Genomic DNA, 24,151 nt, shown 5'->3' on the forward strand with positions numbered 1-24,151 from the left:
GAAAAGGAAGATATACACTCAGGGATGAAGTAGGTCTGGTTGAGGATTGGGACAGAGTGGTTGGTAAGGAAAAAAAAAAAACAGGCAGTTTGACTGGATGGTCTCGATATTGGTGGTAAAGAAACAAACATTTACTGTAACTGAGGTGGGAAGAATTGGGGAGAGGGGCTTGAAGAAACAATGGGATTGGAGAAAATAAGCTGGAGGTCATTTCTGTTCTCCAATACGATCCCAAGAGAAGTGGGCAGAGCAGAGTGCAGCCCAATAGCTCTTGATGCAGTCCAGCCAGATCTGGAGACAAATTGTTGAAACACTTATGCACTGGGGCGTGCAAATTCACAAAGGAGCAAAGTGGAGGGTGGGGGCCTGTAAATCTGTGTCAACTTGATGGGAGAGAGAGTAAAGGTTTTCTGTGGACAAAGAAAGCGGCCAGTAAACTTGGCTTTAGTTTTTAGCTGTTGAATGATGCAAAGCAAATTCAATTTTACCTAGCTCATGGAATTCAAAGCGGAACACAACTCCATCAGTTCTGAAAGCAACTCACCTGCCTCTTAAATTCTTCAATTGGAACATAAACTTTCCAGCCATCTTCAGGATAAGTTTCTTTATTTTCAAATGCAAAAAATTGCTGAAAGAAATGCAACAGTAATTGTTAGGACAAGTGTTAAAACTCTGGTTAATTTTCTATATGACTACAAAATCTTCTTGCTACATTTTAATGGAATATTTAACCTGACTTCTTGGGCAAAGGAAAGCTCAAACAATTCACGTTGGAGTTGGCAAACTGCACTACTCGAGCCTTTGATGGTAGTACTTTCAAGTGAAGCTACTTTGTTTCTAATACTGGCTAGTTTCAGAAAGAGATCAAAAGCAGAATGGAAAAACGATGCTACCATCAATTCCTCCGGCTTTCCATTCATTCTTCAAATGACTTAAGACATTAATGGTCTTGGTTCTTTTAGATTTTATTTTAATAAGCATGCTCTAGGAGGCTACATCCATAATATCACACACAGCAAGTTTTGCTCATTTCAAAAAAAAAACGCTGTAATGCCTGATATATGTATTTGCGGCTTTTAGCAAATGCAAGTGAGCCACATCTGACTGATATTATTAAATTGGTTGAGAAATTATGCCAACACTCAATTAAAGATAATCAGGCAGCTAACTCAGTTAGTAAAGTGAGAGACTCAATCTCAGGGTCGTGAGCTCATGCACCATTTACATTTAAACGTTAAGGGCTCTTGTGGCACAGAGGTAGTGTCCAATGTCTGTGACAGCTGTTATAGATAACGCAGCGTGGAGTTGGAGGAACACAGCAGATAAGGCAGCAGAGGAACAGGAAAGTTGATGTTTTGGGAAGGGTCCCGACCCGAAACTTCAACTTTCCTGCTCCTCTGATGCTGCCTGCCCTACTGTGTTCCTCCAGCTCCTCATTATGTTATCTGACTCCAGCATCTGCAGTTCTTACTATCTCCGAGATGGCTGTTGCTCTCTTTCTAATGTTTCCCATATTTCTGCACTATAGCGTGGTCTCTCAACTGTCTTGTAGCTTTCTAATGATATTTTTCTATCACATAACACTCCATGCATTTTGAAGTTGTAATTTAAAACAGTAGCCATGTGAGTAATCAACTCCAGAGGTGTGTTGTAACACATCTGAACAGATGGTATAAAAACATCTAAAAAGGAACATGTACAGCAAGTTTTATTCTTCTGAGCTTCTTTCTTGAGCTTTTCCACAAAGTAATCAGACATAAACAAGTCCATTTCTAACACTCTGAGGAGCAGGAAGTGTTCATACTAATTCACCACGACAAACTCCAAGTGCTGTGTGCCATTTACAGACCCCTCAAACTTTACAGAATTAAAAAACATCCAATCAATCAGTTGAGTAATTGTTTATGTGGGCTCCTTCCCAAATCCACATTTGTTCAATTACTTTGGCACCAGTCACTGTATGAAGCCAAACTCAAATGGAAACATACAAAGAAGAATAAGTTAATAGTAAAAGTTTGCATCTTGCAAAATGACCTTTTTAGAATACACTTCATTTCAAATTGCAGGACAATCCACCAACAACTCAAAAATAGCAAACCTTTTGTTAAGTTTTAAACTTTAAAAAGGTATCTGACCAGTAATGCCAGTGGTATAATTCGTTGGAGGTCAACGCGGTGATGACTCAAGAATGGTCTGGAGAAGACAGGAGAAATTTGCTGAAGGATAAAAAATGCTGGGTAAATGTTACAGGACTGATTTGAAGACAGACATATAGCATGGAATAGGATACAGAGTACGGCCATGGCTACTGTTTTCAGTTACAACTTCAAAATTCAGTGGGGGTGTTATATGATAGAAAAATGGCATTAGAACTAAACGGAAAAAACTACAAGACAGTTGAGACCACCCTGAAGTGCAGAAATGTGGACAAAGTCAAAAAGACAACAACTGGATACAAACAGATGAAGATACTAATACAGTGGGATCAAAGAAGATTCTAGAAGCACTGACGATGGTAATCAAGAAGAAATGAAATTCTTCTGGGAGAGGAAGATCTGCGGCAAAGCAAGTAATGGAGACCGAACATTAGAAAGAAGGCCCAAGGTCAGATAGAACGATGCTGCCGAGAGAGACTTAAACACAACATTACGAGAAGAGGAATGGGTGTTTCAGCAAACGAGAGAGAATGATAGTCAACCAGCATTGTGGCAACGCCTAGTAAAATTGGAAAAGTTCAAACATGATTAAAGAATATTTCCATCATTATGTGAAATGGACACAATAGAAATTATCACAGCATTTCAGCAACAATCATCTGTTTTGTTATCACATCACTGAATTAAGTTCAAAGATAAAAATAGTTTGCAGGTGAGAAATCTCAACAGTTAGTCAGACCACAATTTTAACAATGTTACATGAAACCTTACTGCAAATTGTTTCCGACAACTTCAGTTCATTCACGAATTAGTGATTTTAAAAAAAACTGAGAATAATGTGAAAACATGTTTGATCCTTCTCAAAGCACACAACTGCTAATTTCATCCAAACTGCTCTCAAGAGCCACTCACTGGATTCTGGCTCTTTCCCATAAAAGTGGAAGTGTCTTCCTCTTGGTTACCACCTTGTACTTATGGCTTAGATCCAAGGTAAGAGACATACGTCAGCTATGGCTCAGTGGCCAGCACAGTCACTTGATTTATAAAGTTTGCGTTCAAGGCCTACTTAAAAGAGCAGCAGATCTTCCAATCTCACAATGAAGGGGTGCTGCTTGTAAATGAGAAATTAAATCAAGGTCCCTCCATCCCCTCAAGTGGACATAAAGTTATTTTAGCACTGGAGGAAGTAATTTGACCCATCCAGTCCATTGACATCTCTCTACTGAGGAAGCCAATCAGTCCCATATCCTCACTCTATTCCTATCGCCCTGTAAGTTTATTTTACTTAACTCCCATCCAGTATCCTTTTGAAACTATTCACTGTTTCCACCTCTATCACCCTGATAGGCAGAGAGTTCCAGAACATTACCAATTGTTGTGGAAAAATAGAATATTTTTCCTACATCTCTTACCCAAAACTGAATGCCCATACTGAAGGAAACAAATTTTCTATGCTCAATTTATCTAAACTTGTCAATATTGTACACTTCTATTAAATCTCAGCTCAATTTCCTGTACTCCAAAGCACAGCCAAATCCTGTAGCTAAAATCCATTATCCTTGAAACCATTCTGGCAAATCTCTTCTCACTTTCTCAAGGACTAGCACATCTTTCTTAAAAGTGTGGTGAACAGATCTGGACGCAATAGCCTCTCAGTGCTTTGCAAAAGTTTGCATAAGTTTTGCACTCAAAAACTCTATTTATGAAGCCCAAGATCCTACATACCCTGTAAACTGATATTCCAATATGCCCTGTCACCTTCAAAGGTCTATGTATAAAATTCTATGGCAGTATATGAAAATAAAGACAGACTGGCATACTGACTATTACTTACCCCAAACTGTTATTAAAACAAATTATCAAGCCACCGATTTCACTGCTATTTATGGGAGGTGACTGAGACAAGCTGGCTGCCATGCTTCCTACAACAGTGACTACACTTCCAAAAAATCCTTCATTGGCTATAAATTTATTTAGGACACCCTGAAGACATGAAAAGTACTACATAAATACAAGTTCTCTGTTCTTTCACAAACAGCAGTTTGAGTGTAGGTCACCATTAACTCTACAAAAGACAAAAAACAACTGCATGTTCTTACAAAAATAAAACTCACCTCTTGTAAAATTTGCTTGACCCTAGTGCTCGGAGAAGGTTCACTTTCCGAGGTACAAATGTCAGGAAGATGTCAAAAGAAACCAAATTTGTGGGGGTAGATCAAAGGACAACACTGTGCACATTTTTATTTAAACATTTCCCACTATTCCCATCTCCCGACCAACGACCACCACCATCCTAAATCAAACAAAGATCTTAAGCAGGAACTTCTCAATGTTGAACTCCACCAGCAATTAAAATCCTGATCTCCATCCTTATGGCACAACTAGAGGATTGCTATACCTCATTTTGTGCCATTTCCCTGGTCTCTGGTATGGACTGGCCTGCATTAAGATAACTCTAAGGTACACAAATTCCTTCAAACTTGGTGCGAGAGACAGCAGGAAATTCCAGCCTACAGTTTCAAAAGCATTTCATTTCTCAACTAATTAGGAATGGAACTCAGGAGGGGCCAACAGGAAGGCAAACATAAGAAACAGAGCAAAACATAGTCATGCAGGACATCAGTTGTTTGGGTTACGATATACTGCTGCAGCAGTGGAGAAGAACTTCACTCTTTTAAACAAACTAAAGGACCAACATTGTGTGGCCAAGTAGAAATTCTATTGACAGTGGTAAGTATTCAACATAAAAAGATAAAATGCAAGAAATGTTTCTCAAAAAAATCAGAGATAAATATAATTCCACAAGCATCAGGGGAAACATTGCACAAAAACAAAATATCACAAGATAATTTTAAAAATGCACAGAAGTCAATCTTAATATGTATGAAACAAGTCAATGATGATCTTTCTCCATTTGAAAGCAATTGATTCCATCCCTGCTCCAGACTTCAGCATTTCATCTACGTTGACACTTCAAGGTAGTAATGACTGAATATTCCACTATCAGAAATATTAATCTTTCAGGTAAGATTTGAAACAGATCCAATCTACTTTTCCAAGTGCAAACATCAACAACATTATTTGAAAAGAAGTGGATGAGTTCTTCCAATCATGACCAACATCCTAAGAACAAACTAACTGGTAATTTATCTAGTGTGGCATCTGTGATACCTTTTGTTTTGTACAAATTGGCTAGCACTACAATGTAGTAATATTCCCAATAACATTTGAGCTAAAAGCATAAGAAATAGGAGGACTACACCATCCAATCACTTCACCATTCAATAAGAACATGGCTGACCCTTTATTTTAACTCCATTTTCTCACAAGATCTATTTCTCTCAACTTTCCTGGGTCTCAAAAATTAATAGTCTTTGTCTTAAATATAACCAAAGGTTGAATGTCCATAGCTCCCTGGAATAGCCAAAAACAACAATTCACAACCCTCAGTGAATTTCTGATCTTATCCTAAAAGGTCAACCCCTTATTCGAAGACAGTGACCCCCAGTTCTCGACTCCCTCTGTCAAGACTGTAGGATATGCCTGGTTCAATTAGATCACTTCTCATCCTCTAAAATGCTAGAAAAATATAATCTCAGGATAACAGCTTCAAATCAGGAAACAATCTATTTTTCCTAGGATGACACAGTAAATTGAATATAGAGTAGTCTTCTGTAATGCTTGATCTCCAATATTGTCTTTTATTTCCTGAGCTGTAATGCAGTTGGATGCTTTTGATGAATTATTCTTCTCACTGTTGTAAATTTCTACACAAAAACAAAGCTCAGTGCCAGAAACGGAGTGTGGCTCCAGTTTTACAAATAAAACGTTATAAATCTACTGAGTGGGAAGGTCAGGATGACGACTTTGGTGGACATTATTTAGAGACAGGAATTATTTGCACAGTAGAGTGTGGGGTCATAAGTGGCACAGTACACAAGAGATGATCAGTGTGAAACAATACAGTGTCACCTCCAGGCAGCATTCTAGGGCAAATGTAAAGAATCTCAATTTTGCACTTAAAATATGAAATTTAGAAAACAGATGTCTTTGAGGATTATCCTTAAAGTGCCACATGGAACACAATACCTAAAAACAAAGGTTCAATTGCAACTGCACGTGACAGTGATTGAAGAAGTTCCAAAACTGATCTCAATTTATTGTAGATGAGCTGCTATCGGCATAAACTCGAGGTCAAGATGCACTTTACCCCCTCTTAAGAGAAGTGGTATTACCTTTAATGATAGCTTTGATAGGATAAGCGCTAAAGATTGGAATAATTCATGAAGTATTTTAAATGGGGGGGTGGAAGGGGGTGCAGAAATAAAATCACAGAATGATAAAACACAGGAGGCTATTCACCCATTATGTCTATTCTAGCTCTCTGAAAAGCTATCCAATTCGTTGTACTCTCCTGATCTGTAATAAATGTGAATCTTCTGGTCACAGACCTTTCCACCTCCATAACCTCAGTCACTGATTCAATATGCAGATGAACCTGCATGCGCATTCACTCCAAACTGAGCTCCAGGTTGATGTTGACTCCTTCTTTGAAGTGTATGAGAAAATGGGCTTTTCATTAAACATCTAAAAGACTAAAATCTGCCAATCAGCTCCCAAAACACCTTGCTTCAACGATTGGGAGAAGTGGCAAGACCCTGGAAAAACATACATTACTTTCTACGTGTCAGGAGCCTCCTTTTGACAAATGCAGACATAGGTGACGAAATTCAAAGGCGCCATTAATGTACCAGCTTAACCTTCAGCAGACCAAGGGAGCGAGTGCTTGAGAGACCAGGTTCTCAAACTCAAGGCCAGGTCATGGTTTACTAGGTAGCAGTGATCCCCACACTCCTATATTCTTCAGAGATGGGGAGCTCTACAGCAGACACTCCAAAGCATTGTTGTAGCACCATCTTGCTTTTGCACGATCTTCCAAATCCAGTGGCATGAAAGGTGATCCAATAGCAATGTCCTCTCCCCATGGTAACACTAAGGTCCTAATCACACAAAACCAGCTGTGTTGGGCAGGGCGTGTCACATATATGACTGATGCCATACTCGAAACTCAGTCACAGCCCAGGAAAAAGGAGAAAAACTTGGATGCCCTCCAAGCATCCCTGAAGAGATGGAACCATCCCTGCCAATTCACGGCAGTCGGTAGCTAGTGACTCAGCAAAACAGAGAAGATTTATTCAGGAAGACATCAGAGACTTTGTTGGTAATACACAGAGCCAAAGTTGAAGCATCACAAACCCTCATCTGCCTGTCCTTCAAGCACCGCCTGCCTGCATCACATACGGCAAAGTCTGCAAATTGCATTTGAAACTTATTAGCGATCGCGGATCCCATGAAACCAGAGTGGAAGCGAGGAATTCTCTATCCCAAGGATCTGCTCACAAGAGAGGATGGAAACAATTTCTCCTTATTTATTATATCATTGATTTATGATTTTGAGGCCCTAAATTTACCTCTGCTCTAAAAGCAAAATATCCAAGTTTTTTTTTTAAATGTTTCTTGCTGTAACTGTAAGCACAAATTACTAGATGGGTCACTGAAGTCTGCTCCACACTTCCTCGGATTTCAAAATACAAACACATTAATTTTCATCTTTTAGAAAAAAACTTGCCTTTCAAACTAGCTCTTTAAATTGATTCAACAGTCCTGAAGTCATATCATGGGAGCACTGTGTACAAACATTAACATATTCATCTAAAATTCTGCCCTACAATATTACCAGAGGCATTGGTCAATTAAAAATAAATGGAATATTGTTCCTACTAAAGTAGAACTGCAAACTCAGTGAAGGCATCTCTCAACAATGACATACAAGTACATTCCAGCAGGGGACACTACAGTAACCTGGAGCAGGAATGCGATTTATCTTCCACCTCTTTGTGCAGGGATGTGAAGGACAACTGCTGTGTTCCAAACACAGCCTCAGCTGCAATCACACCATTCAGCAAAAAACTAGTCACCTAGCCATGAATCCCTGTGATGGATTAAGTGTTACACTGGGCTGAGTCTTCAGCCACTATTCAGTTAGGGAGGGGAGGGCTGAGCAAGTACTACAGCCTATTATCAATTTCTCCTCATTTTCTTCCTAGTGGTTTAATATTTTACTGGTAAACTTGCACAACTAGAATGCAGCAAATTTGTGACACTTACTTCCTTACTCCGATCAATAATAAGTCCAACCTTCAAAATAAAGAGGAATTCTTGCAGCATGGAAGAAATTCCAATTTCTATTGTCAAATGCACATCAGTGCTAAGTAATTCTGTTGGTAAAATGGCAATTAGGAAGTTACTGAAAACAACATACACTGGAGATCACAATGGGTCAGGCAGCATCCGTGGAGACAGAACAAGCTAATGCTTTGAGTCTAGATGACTCTTCATCAGAGTCCTCTAGACTCGAAACATTAGCTTGCTCTCTCTCTCCATGAATGCTGCCTGACCTGCTTTGATCTCCAGCATTTGCTGTTTTCAGTTCAGATTCCAGCACCTGCAGTAATTTGCTCCTGATTGGGAAGTCTGCTCTTTGAGTGAAAATGATATTGATATGAATGGAATTTTATTAACTCTACAATATTGCTGCACAGTAAATAGAATCTGCTCATTTTTATACAAGGTGGCACACTTGCAAACATCCCCCCCAAGAAACATGTACAATCAAAAATAATTCAACACCACTCCCAAGTTGATTACACAGGCTTTTACAGTGTGGAGTGCTGCAGCTTTTCTTTTTAAACAACCATAATTAATCTTCCTTATTAAACACTATCCGGTTATAAAACTAGTTTGAATTGTTGCTGAACAAGTTTGTGGGGTTTCATGTTGATTCTTTATGACTTCACCATTTATGTCTATTTTGGGAAACACAAGCACATTCAATGTGCAAGACTGAAACAATCATCTCACTGCCACTAAGGTTTACGTGCACATACATAAAACCTGCTCCAGCCAAGTGACAAAGTGCCTCAGAACACATGTCAAACTGCCTAACAATGTGTAAATTTAAACCACATTTTAAATACTCTGCTGGTGCTGTCATTCTGAAATTAGTAACACACTGCAGAAAATCACAAACAAAAGGGTACATTGAACGAACACCTGCAAGCAGTACTGAACAATGGCGTCTTCTGTTTCTAGCTTATGGCACTGATACCTCTCTTCTGTAATGAATCACTAAACTAAGTTGCTTAGATTCCATACTGGAAAACAGAACTAACAAATTTAGTACTTGGCAGAAAAGTGAAATGTTCCACTTTCCATATGACTCATAAGCATGTGTTCCTCTGAAGAGCAGTTTACAAATTTATTTTCATTAATTGATGTTTTTGTGATCAGCATTCTAACATTGCTGTCTTAGCCAAGAAGCTTCTGAATGACGTAGTTTTGAAAGATACTGTAATGCACATTCACACAGACATAAAGGAAAGAATTCCAAAAAAACACATTGTGCCATGCAAGCTAATCTCTCCAGGAGTTTAGTTGCAATTCTTTTTAACAGGAAGACTTGTCATCATTTTCTTAAATATTCCACACCCAGAAATCAAAGCAATCAAACAGTTTTGGCATGGCTTTAGTGGTTCATTCCTGGATAGATAATGTAACAAGTTGTTTCTCCCCCTTACTAGTCTTCAGCTTTTATCTTTCTCCTCCAAGTAGACCTGAATTCTTGCTAGGATATGATAACATTGATGCCACTCACTCTTCCAACGCTCCATCATAAGCTATCATTTATTTTCAAGCTAGTATATTCAATTGTGAAGGACATCAAAGCTGCACTTGACTTTCACATCTATGATCTATCCTACAAATGTCATAGACCACAAGACTATAAATACATACAAATGCATACAATTTCATCACAGACCTCTAATTTGCAATCAGGAAAAGGAACCCTGGTCAATTTTCCCCTTCCTAGCCCAGGACACCAAAGATAACTGCAGGGGGGTGGTTAACTCAACCTGTCAATCCAGACATCAATCCTAGAACCAGCTATTTACTGAATAAACTCAGTCTTTGAAAGGACTGTTAGCTTTTTTAAATCGTAAGTGAATGAATAGGAGCTATTTTATCAGAACTCTGCGCAAAATCGCATTATTTTTGGCGAAGTGTATTGCATTTTAGCATTTCTCGTTAGCTCTATGTATGAAGGTGTAAACATCACCTTGGTTGATATACTGAGACAGCCAAACCAAGACAATCAAGTCTGAACCAAATTATCTTACTTTAGTTCGAATGGCAGTAAAACTGCTACAAATGACTACTGTATTCCAAGTCTGGGAAAGATTTCTGTGCCTGATCAAATTCACATAATACTCAATGGGTCACTGAATATAAGGATAAGGCTATTGGATTATCATTCTATAATGCATATGCAAACTGGTTAAATTACTAACCTTGTTCCCTCAAAATATTAAAGAATATACAGAGCAAAACCAAACCAACTAGTCACATGACCCTCCTCCAATTCCTCTTCATTTAACCAAATTAGCTTTACCCTTATCTGTTTATCTAGCTTCCCCTAAAATGAACCTCTGGTACTCACCTCAACATCTCTTGGCCATGGCCAGTTCCACATTCTAACCAATCTCTAGGTAAAGACGTTTCACTTGAATTCACTACTGGATTTGTCAGCGAATTTGTTTGTGGTAGTTTTATCTTTGTGGACTGCAGTTTTGATCTCTTCCACAAGTAGAAGACTTTTCCTTAGAAGGATTTGATCAGTAGACCTGCTATCTTCCAGCTGTCTATCAGGTCATCCACCTACCCTTAGCTGAAAAACAAGCTAAGCATGTTCCATGTTTCTCAGTATGCATAACCTATCGGGTATCATTATTGCACTTTACTACAGTACTGCTGCACAAGAATTGGAATAATTAACCAAAGCAGAAAACAGCTAATCTTACAAAACTTAAATTCAATCTGCTTAAGCTTGGCCCCATGCTGCAAAGGCCACAGAAACTAGATTGTTGTACTGAATAAAATCATCACATGATACTACACATGACAATAAAAATACGTGGAGACTGACGGACTAGGAGCACTTGAAAATAAGGTACCAGAGGGAAATTCACATGGTTCCTTCCTGAATCTATCATAGCAACAGGCATTTCCACTAATTTCCTGGCTGAGATGAGCACCTTGTCCAAATAAAGGTAAAGTCTTATGTTTGGAAACGTGCAATACAACCTCTGGGTCAAATGCTGTTGTGCAGTTTCCCATGTCACATAAGTATATAAGGGCCATATCAAGCTGAATCAAAACAATGGGTGGGATGTTCCCTTCCTGCAGCAGCATTGACAATGGCGAGAAAGTTGGAAAAATATGGCAAGAGTAAAAACAAACCGCTCTCCAACATCTAGAAGATTTTTCCCAATTTTCCCCTTAAGAACGTTATGATTGAGCCTTGACTACTTCATTTCCATAAATTTGCATCTCATTAGTAGTCCAACTCTTCTCATTAATAGACAAACAGAAGGCTGGAAGAACACAACTAGCCAGGCAGCATCTGGAGGAAAGGAGCAGAGTAATACCTGAAACGCTGACTGCTCCTTTCCTCCAGATGCTGCCTGGCTTGCTGTGTTCTTTCAGCCTCCCGTTTTTCTACCTTGGATTCCGGCATCTGCAGTTTTTTTTGACTCTTCTTATTAATATGCTATTTCCAATTCTCCCCTCCTTCCCCAAAACATACACACAAATTTCCAACATGTCAATCAGAGCAGGTATCTGATGGCACCTCACCAACTGCTTTTTAAACATAACTTCACCACATCCATGCATGCTCTATGGACACCATACTGCTCCAGTCTTCATCACACAAAGCAGCATGGGCAAACCACCGGTTTCATAAAAACATTATACCTACTCACACACCACTTCGGCCCTTCAACACGGAGCTCAGAGACACCTACAACCTTCACAGTTCTGCCAGGTCGCTCCGTGCACAGGGACACATGCAGCTCATGCATCTACACAGGATGCAACTTGTAGCTCTTAGCCTGCTTTCTTAGCACTAATCTACTTTGTGCTTACTCAACAGCTACCAGCCTCTAAGGCCTGCACTGCCTTTTAGCACAGAGGCAAGGTGGCAGTTTACTACTGTTGGGGGGTGCTTATGTTGCTGTATGGTACCATGCTATATCTATGTCACACCTACAGCATATGCCAGCAGTTTAATCAGCAAACATAATGCATATGCTTCAACCAAATGGCCAGGCCTGAAAGCCAAGGGGGAGCAGTCCTCAATGGGGTCAAGGGGGACCAGTTAGTCACTGTTCATCCTATTCCAGTCCAGAAGGTTGGCCACGATCAGTCAGACACGAGTCTGGGAATCCAAGTCCTTGAGGTCCAGGGATTGGATCAAGTTCAGGGGTTTCAGGTATGTCAGGCAAGGTGGGAACAAGACAGCAGCACAGCAGAATGAAGTTTATTGTTCTGTTGGGACAGAAATAGCCCAGACCCAAAACAGTGGTCACACTCTTCTCCAGCTAACTGGAGAATTTTCTCTTCAAATGCAGTGAGGCACCTGATGTCAGATAGCAGAGAGAAAATGGCAACACTTACTCTCACAAAGCATTGGAGATTACTGGCCTTCTTCAGGCATTGCTGTGCATTTTTTTTTTTTACCTGCAACACAGCACTGACCTGGACTGCTATCTCCATCCAAGCTAGCTGATTTTGGAGGCATGGCCTCATGGCCTCAGTCAGCAGAATAAAACACGACCTGCCTCTGCACTGCCCACCCACCAGCATCTCCAGGTCTTTGCCAGTGAAATAGGTGCCAGGTTCACTTTCTGGACCATGTCCTCGGTTATAATCATCAAGCACCAAAGTGAGGGGCAGTTCCTGGTTTACGGCATTTGAAGTAGTGTGCAGCTAGACTTGCAGCTAAGGTGTAAATGGCAAAAGGTCCCAGGAGTGGTGAGCACTTCTGCCTCTCCTACCATATGATTGCTGCATAGAAGGGTGTCACAGAGCCTGAATGCATCATTAGTAAGGTAGTCACATAAGAAATGATGAGAAAACTCACTCAGAGCTAGTGCAGGCCAGATGTCAGGAATCTCACTCAACACAACATTAACAAGAGAAGAAAATTTCAGTTCAAGATTTAGTTTAGATTTCCTAAATTAACTGCACTTTCAGTCAACAAAAGGAATAAAATATGCTGTGTAATGTGAATTATGCCCATTGAAAACTAACAAATGTAAATTTACACTAAATGCTGAAAAAAACATCAAGAATGGATATGGTTGGGACAATTCTAAGTTGCACTTTTTAAGAAGGCTAAATCTTTCTAATTCTTTAGTTCACAACTGACAATAGGAGGTTTGATCAATCATGTACCATGCATGCTCTTGGAACAGTTTTCAAACACAATTTTGCATTTTAATATTACAGTCTTCACTGAAAGAGACAGTTGAGGAGTGAGAGTACAAGGACACCAGAGGGTCAGGTTACTAATGAACAAATCTTGCAGCTAGACTAAGCAATCCTGTCTGATTGATAAAGAGGGATGATTTCCAGGGTCACTAATCATAAAATCATGAATGCATTCCCCACTCTACCACTGCCTCCTCCATTAAGACCCTGCTTAAAACCTACCTCCTTGAAAAGCCTGTAGTCACCTGCTCTAATATTTCACTTGGCTCAGTATCTAATTTTATTTGGTAATGCTCTTGAGGTGTCTTACTACATTAAAGATGGTATGTAAATGTAAGCTGTTTCTTTTGCTGCACATTTGTAATTTCCCTATAAATAGAATGCAAAATTATCTTTCCTTCTGAAAATAAAATTGCATGACATTCTATGCAAATCTCTTGCAATTATCATGGGAAGGAATTGATATTGGAAAGCTTAAAAACATAAATGCCAGAATGCATTTTCAAGGTTTTCCCTTTAACATTAAAACTTGTGACACAAACTTACAGAATCAATAACAGAGGAGCCTTCAAAATCCAAAAAAAAAAAATCAAAACAAAGGTTCAGATTGTTATTTAACTTTGCAACTGTGGCACATCAGTGTATGATTTAATCTCCTATCTTTCCTGACCATCCTACATTACCCTTGCCTGGCCTCAAACCGAACATAATTTGGCAAAAAGCCAACTTGTTGCCCACTTCTGTGCATTCAGTTTAAAAACAGACTGTGCCAATGAAGAAATTAATGTTGAAAGATGATCAGCGTTATCTAAACTACTCCAAATTGAAGTTCACATTTTGCAAGAATTTGAATGAACCACTATTAACACCCAAATATACTGGACAAATTTGCAGAGTTCTGCAGTTGCCGTACATAATCTGCCGTGAAACTATTTGCTTCCAAATTATAAAAATATCCGCAAGTTGATTATACAATGTATTTTCCACATATTGGATACTATGTAAAAGTTACAAACTTGAATTTGAGAAACATATTGCACGAAAATTCTTGACAATGATCCTTGCAGAAACGTCCAAAAAGTGGTCATAGTATAAGGAGTACAAATATAAATCATAAGCTTCTCAAAAAGATCCAATTTTCATAAATCCTTGAGGTTTGTGTTGGACATTTTTGAGCCTTTTGAAGGTTCCAGCATTCTATATTTCTTCATAGGAGAGCCAGCGTTTGACAGAACCCTGCCCAGCACTATTCCCAATACTAGAATCACAGAATCTCTACAATGTGGAATATGGCCATTCGGCCCATGGAGTCCGCACCAATCTTCCGAAGAGCATCCTGCCCAAATTAATCCCTCCCATCCTATCCTCATAGCTCCACATTTTACCATAGCTAATTTAACTAGTCAGCACATCCCCAGACACTATGGGGCAATTTATCACCTAATCTGCACATCTTTGAACTGTGGAAGAAAACCAGAGCACCCGGCAGAAACAAACGCAGGGAGAACATAAAATCTCCAGTCACCCAAGATTAGAATTGAACAAAGCTTCCTAGCACAGTGAGGCAGTAATCTAACCACTGAGCCACCGTGCCGCCCGCCTTCCACATCTTCAAGACTTTCATCGTCACTTGTCATTAGTCATTATATGGGGTCAGTTAGCTCAGTTTATTGGACGGCTGGTTTGCAATGAAAAGTGATGCCAACCGCATGCGTTCAAGTTCCACACCAGGACTCTCCTCCTCTAACTTCCTTTGTCGGAGGCATGTTGACCTTCAGGTCAAACAACCACTAGCCATCTCTCTCCAATAAGACAGCAGTTATATGGTCCAGTCAGACTATGGTGAGTCATTATGAGACTGCAAGAGCAATTCAGGGAATTACCCACTAATTTCTTTTTTAATCTTCCTTCTTCAGTGAAAATGACACACATGAATACAACTGCAGCACGTTCTGCTGTTTTATATTCAGCTACACCTCTGCTGCCTACATTACACTTCCCTCCACCTCTCCTCCAACGTCTACCGCTCTCGTACTATCATCTCAGGGTTTTTTTATTTATAGAGGTGTGTTATCCCAGCATAGTCAGAAACGCTGCCGTGATCTTTCACATCGGGACTCCAATATCCTAGTGTCCTTTCATTTCCACCAGTTCTTTATCAATGTATTGCTCTACAACAGCATTATTAGCAGACATGGAATCAGCTTCCATACATAGCTGATGACATTGTTTTGTCTTTCGACAGTCAGCAACTCCAGAATTGTTAGTTTTTTTAAATTGCTTGTCCAAGATCATATACAGACTCGCAGCAACTTAACATTTGAAAGATCAAAGCTATCCTGTTCAAGTCCCATCATAAATGAAGCTAATCATCAATATGATTTTCTCTCCTCATCTGTTCGCTCAAGCTTGATTAAATTAGGTGCTACTTTAGTTTCCTGTTTGACAAAATTGAGCTTTAAACTTCACATCTTGATGGTTAGCTTCAGTTAGTAAAAAGGAAACAGGCAGAAAAAATATACTGGCAATGGATGAGCAAAAGATGCTTGCAAAGACAAATAATGGAAGAAGTTACTAGGTTTAAATAAAGACAATGGAGAGATCTGAAAATGAGACAACAATAATAAAATTGATTAACTTTAAAACGGAATGCAAGGGGAGCTTGGTATGGATTGAAAGCCTTTGTTCAGGTGAGATGGTGGGTCATATTTTGTTAGTTCATGTTGAATGTAAGTAAGTAGGATGGATGGGAGGAGACCAGCACTGAAAGTTAAAAGTGTAGACGGAGCTAGAGAGAACCAACAAATTCTGCAAATAGTTATTCATCACAAAACAACCACTGCTCCAACCTCCTACATATTTTGCGGTCATTCTTGAAGGGGTGAGCTAATAGCCGTGCCCAAGTAATCTCTATTTTCTACTTTTCCAATGCTTTAATTGTTTCATCATGATAACTAGACTTGCCACCCTCCCCATAATGTGGATTGTAAAATCCTGAACCTCATAAGTCTGCCCATGGCCTCACTCAACCCTATCTCTCTGGCCATCATCAGCCCTACATTCCAACTTTCACTTACCTGGCCCTACAGCATCTAACTAAACCTTCATCCATTAAAGGCCTATACAAACTCTTGCTAATTTCCTCTACCCTGCACTCTCTCTAAACATTCATATACATCTTAAAAGTTCATTAAACAGCTCAACTTGCTTATCTAACTTCTCTTCAGTGTTCACTTCTCCCCGTTACGCACAAATTATAACATAAAAACACAGGATCAAAAGCCATTTGACCCAACCAGTGTGCTGGTATTTACAAACAGTAGTTTTAACATGCGCCCACCCTGTTCCTACAGCTCTCTTCCCTTCTACTACCCATCCCATTGATATGGTCACTGGCAATCATGAATGGTGTATTATTCCATATCTTCAAAGTCCTCAGGATATCTCTTAAAATTAATTTGATATCTACTTCTCAAAATGCTAGGCATATCAATCACTTAAAATGGTTGACACAAAAATAGAAATTGCTGGAAAAACTCAGCAGGTCTGGCAGCATCTGTGGAGAGAAATCAGAATTAACATTTCGGGTGGAGCGACCCTTCCTCAGAACTCATTAAGCTATTTTATATACAACACAATACAGCACATGAAACAAGCCCTTCAGCCCACCAAGCCTGTGCCATTTCCTATTCCTTATTTAGACCCACTACTTATTGCCCATACAGTTTCTATTCCTCTTTTTGCCACCCGTTCATGTGTCTATCAAGATACACTTTAAACGGTGTCTACATGCCTGCTTTCACCGCCTCCCCGGCAGTGCGTTCCATGCACCCGCTACCCACTGTGTGAAAACTTTTCCCCACACTTCTCACTGAAACTTCACCCTCCCCTTTCCAAGCTGGGAAAAAGCCTCTCACTATCCAACTTACATATGTCTCTCATAATTTTGTAGACCTCCATTAGTTTGCCCCTCAGCATCTGTCTTTCCAACAAAAACAATCCGAGTTTATCTAACTTGGCGACCAGAACTGCATGCAGTATTCCGAATGTGGCCTAACTAAAGTTTTACACAGCTGTAACATAACTTGCCAACTTTTATATTCAATGAATGAAAACAAATGTTGGAGATCACAGCAGGTCAGACAGCATCCATGGAGAGACAGCAAGCTAACAGTTTAAGTCTAGATGACTCTTCATCAGAGCTGAAGTGAAGTGTAGAGGAGGCAGCATTTATGCTATAATTGGGGTGGCGGGGGAAAGTTGTGGCGATGGTGGGGTGCAGAACATTGGTGGAGGAGAAGATGTTGATAGTTCAGATTAAGTGATTGGAATGCGAGAATGGCAGAACAATGGTGTCTCTAACTGCCGGACTTGAAAGAGAAGACAGTCCCACTGCAGTACAGGGGAAGGGGAGAAAGGACATGGTGACAAAGAATGTAACAAGTAAAGCTAAAAGAAAAGGGAAGAAATGGGAGTTGGTTCACAACTTGAAGGTGTTGAACTCAACATTAAGTCCAGAAGGATGTAAAGTGCCTAGTCTGAAGATGAGACGTTGTTCCTTCAGTATGCGCTGTGATTCACCGGAGCACTGCAGTATGCTGAGGACAGATAAGTGATTATGCAAGCAGGACGCTGTGTTAAAATGACCAGCTATGGGAAGGTCAGGGTGATGCTTGCGCATAGACCGGAGGCATTCTGCAAAGCGGTCACCCAGTCTGCGTTTGGTTTCTCCAATGTAGAGTAGGCCACATTGGGTGCAGCAAATACAATACACAAGATTGTAGGATTTACAGGTGAAATGCTGCTTCAGCTGGAAAGACTATTTAGGCCCTTAGATGGTGAGCAGGGAGGAGGAGAAGGTGCAGGTGCTGGTGGTCGTGGAATGGACTAGGGTGTCCCGGAGGGAATGATCCCTGCGAAATGCAGACCAAAGGAGTGAGGGGAAGAGGTGTTTGGTGGTGGTGTTCTGCTGGAGTTGTCTGAAATGGAGAATGATCCTTTGAAAGTGGAGGCTGGTGGGATGAAAAGTGAGGACAATGGGGACCCGATCACTCTGTTGTAAGTGATGGGAAGGGGCAAGGATGGAAGCACAGGTGATAGGTCGGATGTGGTCGAGGGCTCTCTCAACTACAGTAGACGGGAAAGCATGGTTATGGAAGAAGCAAGCCATGTCAGTAGTGCTGTTTTGGAAGGAGGCATCATCCGAACAGATGCAACGTAGGCAAAGGAACTGCGAAAATGAGATGGAGTCCTTGCAGGATGTGGGGTGTGAAGCGCTGTAGTGAAGCTAACTATGGGAATCAGTGGCTTTGTAGTGAATGGCAGTGGCCAGTTTATTCCCTGAAATGGAGACAGAGTGGTCAAGAAAGGGAAAAGAAGTGTCAGAAATGGACGACCTGAAAGCTATAGAGGGATGGAAATTGGAGGCAAAATGAATACATTTTTCAAGGTTCCGGCAGAAGCATGAACCTGCATTGAAGCAGTCGATGGTGTACTGAGAAAAGAGTTGTAGGAGGGGGCCAGAGTAAACCTGGAACAAGGATTGTTCCACATACCCCATAAAGAGGCAGGCATAACGGGGACCCATGCCAGTGCCCATAGCCACTCCTTTGACTTGGCAGAAGTGAGATAAATTAAAGGAGAACAAGCTCAGTGAGAGAACAAGCTCAGCCAGGCAGAGGATGGTGAGTGTTCAGGCCTCTGCTCGAGGAAGAAGCCAAGAGCTCGCAGGCCGTTCTGGTGGGGGATGGAGGTATAGAAGGATTGGACATCCATGGTAAACCAGAGGCAGTTAGGGCCAGGGAACCGGAAATCGTCAATATGGTGGAGGGCATCAGAGGAATTGGGGACATCGGTGGGGAGGGTATGGACACGAGAGAGAGGATGGAGTCAAGGTAGGAGGAAATGAGCTCGGTGAGGCTGGTTCAGGTGATACGATGGGCCTACTGGCGTAGTCCGGTTTGTGGATTTTGGGAAGGAGGTAGAAGTGGGCTGTCTTGGGTTGGGAGACGCTGGGGGTGTCTCTGGAGCTAATGAGGTTGGTGACAGTCCTGGCAACAATAGCTTGATGTTCGGATGTGAGGTCATGGTCCAGGGTGCTGTAAGAAGAAATGTCCATGAGTTGGTGTTGAGCCTCCACAAGGTAAAGATCAGTGTGCCAGACTACAACAGCACCACATTTGTCAGCGTGTTTGATAAAGTTAGGATTAGACCTGAGAGAGCGAAGTGTGGCAATTTCAGAAGGGGCCAGTTTGGAGTGGGTGAGAGGAGCAGAGAAATTGAGACAGCCGAAGTTTTCGCAGAAGAGATCAAGGACAGGTAAGAGGCCAGGGGAAGGGGTCCAAGTGGAGGGCAAATACTGTAGAGGGGTGAAGGAATGAGTGGAACAGGGGTGGAGGGGAATATCCCTGCCTGAAGAAGTGAGTGTAGAGATGGAGGTAACGGAAAAACTGTTCAATGTCATGAAATTCATGAGGATGGAAGGGTACGAAGCTTTGTCCTTTGTCGAGGACAGTATGTTCAGCCTCAGAGAGGGGAAGGTCAGGAGGTATGGTGAAAACACAGCAAGGGCTGGCGTTGAGGGGAGTGGCCTCGGGGGCAAAAAAGTGATGACATCACAGACTTGGGAAGGGGCAGATGCTAAGTGACGGTCTGCAGGATGGATCTTGGAGTCCATAAGTTGCTGGAGCTTGATGTCCGAAAGAAAGAGAAAAAAAAGTCTTCTGTTGAGGTAACAGATGAAGTGAAACTGGGTATTTTTGATGCCCTGGCCGATGAAGGCAAGTGCACTGTATGCCTACTTGACCATCTTATCCACCTATGTTGCCACTTTCAGGGTTTTGTGGACCTGTATGCCCAGATCCCTCTGTATGTCAATGACCCTAAAGGTTTGCCATTTATAATATAATTCTCAGCTGGATTTGATTTACCAAAGTGCATCACCTCACATCTGTCTAGATTAAACTCCATCTGCCATTTCTCTGCCCAAATCTGAAATCTATCTATATCCCACTGCATCCTTCAACAATTCTCCTCACTGCCTGCATCTCCACCAATTTTGGTGTCATCTCCAAACTTACTAATCAGACCACCTACATTTTCCTCCAGATCATTTATACATATTACAAACAAAGGTCCCAACACTGATCCCCACAGAACCCTACTAGGTACTTATCTCCATTCCAAAAAACACCCTTCCACTACTACTCTCTGTCTTCTATGACCAAGACAATTTTGTATCCATCTGGACAGCTCACTCAGGATCCTACCTAGCTTTTGGCAACTCCACATTTTGTACCAGCCTGCTTAGAGGTACCTTATCAAATGTCTTACTAAAGTCCTTGTAGGTAACATCTACTGCCCTTCTTTCAATCATTCTTGTCACCTCCTCAAAAACACAATCAAGTTGGTGAGACATGACCTTCCCAGCACAAACCCATGTTGCGTATCACTAACAAACCCATTTGCTTCCAAATGTGAATAAATCCGGTCTCTCAGTATTTTCTCCAACAGCTTCCCCACCACTGACATCAGGCACACCGGCCTGTAATTATGTGGATTATCTCAGTTTCCGTTCTTAAACAGAGGAACAACATTGGCCATTGTCCAGTCCTCTGGAACCTCACCTGAGGCCAAAGAGGATGCAAAGATATCTGTTAAGGCCTCAGCTATTTCCTCCTTTGCCTCCCACAGCATCCTGGGATAGATCCCACTTGGCCTGGGGACTTGTCTACCTTAATGTATTTCAAGACACCTAACACTTTCTCCTTAATTATGTTGACCTGCCGAGAGTATTCACACACCTTTCCCTAAGGTCAACATCTCTCACATCGCTCTCTTTGATGAATACTGACGTAAAGTACACATTAAGGATCTCACCCATTTCCTCCCGCTCTACACATAACCTCTCCCCTTTATCCCCGAGTGCGCCTACTCTTTCCCTAGCTACCTTCCTGCTCCTAATAGGTGTATAAAGTGCCTTGGGATTCTCCTTAACCCTTTTGGCCAAGGACATTTCAGACCCTTTTAGCCCTCCTAAATCCTTCCTACTTTCTTTTTATTTTTCAAGTTTGTTTTATCTGTTTTTAGTTGCCTAGACCTTGGGTATGCTTCCTTTTTTTTGGACTAGGCTGATAATTCCCCTGTCATCCAAGGCTCCCGAATCCTGCCATTCCTGTACTTCATTTTCACAGGAACATGCCTGACCTGCAATCTAATCACTGGTATTTAAAAGACTCCCACGTCAGATGTGGATTTACTCTCAAATAGCTGCTCCCAATCCACATTCTCCAATTCTTGCCTAATTCGGTTATGATTGACCTTCCTCCAATTTAATGCCTTCATCCGAACTCCATTCTTTTCCTTATCCATAAGTATCTGAAAACTGAGAGAGTGGTGGTCACTACTCCCAAAATGCTCCCCCCTGAAACTTTTCCCAATAGCAGGTCCAGTATGGCCCCCTCCCTTGAAGGACTATCCACATACTGTTTCAAAAATAACCCTCCTGGGCACACCTAACAAAATGCTCCCCATCCAAACCCCCACACACTAAGGAAGTCTCAATCAATATGGGGCAAGTTAAAATCTCCTATCACAACATTCCTGTTATTTTCACAACTTCCCCAAATCTGACTACTTATCTCTTCCTCAATCTCCAGCTGGCAGCAGAGAAGTCTATAGTACACCCCGAGTATTGTCACTGCACCCTTCCTATTCCTGAGCTCTACCCATAACGCTCACTGCAAGATCCCTGCAGGGTGTCCTCCTTCAGCACAGCTGTGATTTACTCCCTAACCATTAACGCAACTACCCTACTTCTTCTGCTTCCTCGTCTGTTTCGTCTAAAACATCAATATCCCGGAACATTAATCCTGCCAATCCTGTTCCTCTTTCAACTATGTCTCTCTGATAGCAACAACATCTCAAATGCATGCATTAATCCAGGTCTAAGTTCATCTGTCTTACTTGTTATACTTCTTTCACTGAAGAAAATACAGTCCAAGCTTCCAGTTCAATTGGGCTCAGCAACCTCGCCTTGACTATTCTTCCTCTTAGCCTTAATCTAAAACTCTTCCCCAGTCTCTATTCTTACTGACCTGCTGCTCCATTTTGCACCCCCCACCCCCGCCACACTAGTTTAAACTACCCGAGTGGCACTATCAAACCTTCCTGCCAGGATATTGGTACCCCTCCAGTTTAGATGCAACTTGTCCTTCTTGTACAGGTCCCACCTTCCCTGGAAGACATCCCAATGATCCACATATCTGAAGCCCTCTCCCCTACACCAGCTCTTTAGCCATGTGTTCAATTGTACTCTTTTGTTGTTCCTAGCCTAAGCAGCACATGGCATGGGGAGCAATCCTGCTTTTTAGTTTACTTCCTAACTCTCTGAATTGTCGTTACAGGACATTGTCACTCTTCCCACCTATGTCATATCTGCCAATCTGGACAATGACTTTTGTCTGTTTACCTTCCAGTTTCAGGACTTCATTCAGATGTACATAAGAGGACAACTGTACTAATACAACAGCATTTTTCAGAGTAAACAGTAGTCTAGGCTTTGCAGACGATTGCATATATGTCTCTTGTTCCTCTAAGCTTAGCAAATGTTTTAATGTACTAACTCCTTAAGACAAATTATTGCTTTACAGAAGCTTCATAACATCTCTAGAGATGAACAATCATAATTCTTCCCTCCGCCTACACCCAACACATCTTACAGAAAATTCTTTGCAGTGCAAAGCCTAAATTACCTGTAACACCAACAGTGTTTCTTTGTATGGATGCTTCTTATCTGATCAGTATTTGTAGAATTTTCTATTTTAATTTGCTAATAAGCTTATTTTACTTCTGTTAATTCCCACAACTTGGATGAAAAAAAACTCAAAAAGGTCCCCACTTGGCTAGAAAATCCACTGTGCCATGATCAGCAACTGTCCTGCTTTTTTTTTTTAAACTGGGTGTTCAACCAGAGGAAGCATCACTGCCAAGCCGGAGCCAGCTTTCAGCTGCAAATGTGACTTGACAAGAAGTCACTAAGTGCAACCTGGCATAGTTACCATAACCGACTGGTGCCAGTTATAAAATTATAGAATGTTGCGGCACAAAAACAGGACAGACAACACATCAAATCCATGCCTCCACAAGAAACACCTAGTTTCATTCCCAATTCTGTCTCACTCCCCATACGGTCTGACATTTCTATTTTGCAAGCAAACTACAATTTGGGGTTAAATTATAAACTGTTTCAATGAGTGGTGATACTGTCCATATTTACTATCCTTTGCATGAAATTATTACTTACATCATTCAAGGGCTCATACAAGGCTCTGCAGCATTTCAGTCTTTTGAGCATGCTATAGGAATGCACATTGTTGCGGCAACAAAAATTAAGCATGTAGTCAGCACGACGTGGCTCTACAGCATTAGAGAAAATAAGGTGTAGCAATTAAAAAAAACCTTAAAAGCTGCCTATAGTTGCTGAAAATTAACTACCTTTTACCCCCAAAGTCTGGCAGGGACAGAAAATCCGACATATGATATTTAAGTGAGAAAGCATCAGTTGACGATGCTTACAAGGAATTTGGTTCAAAATTTGTACTCAC

General features: G+C 41.1%; 1 protein-coding gene across 1 annotated transcript in view; it reads right to left on the minus strand.

Moving 5' to 3' along the window:
- The window catches only part of mtm1 (myotubularin 1), a 69,051-nt gene that overhangs the window by 28,077 nt on the left and 16,823 nt on the right, over positions 1 to 24,151 (minus strand). Inside the window, exon 3 of the mRNA XM_048605083.1 lies at positions 545 to 628. Coding sequence (XP_048461040.1) covers positions 545 to 628 — 84 coding nt within the window. The remainder of the gene's footprint in view (positions 1 to 544; positions 629 to 24,151) is intronic.

The sequence above is a fragment of the Rhincodon typus genome, chromosome 14, assembly GCF_021869965.1.
Source record: "Rhincodon typus isolate 14 chromosome 14, sRhiTyp1.1, whole genome shotgun sequence".
NCBI classification, from domain to species: Eukaryota; Metazoa; Chordata; class Chondrichthyes; order Orectolobiformes; family Rhincodontidae; genus Rhincodon; species Rhincodon typus.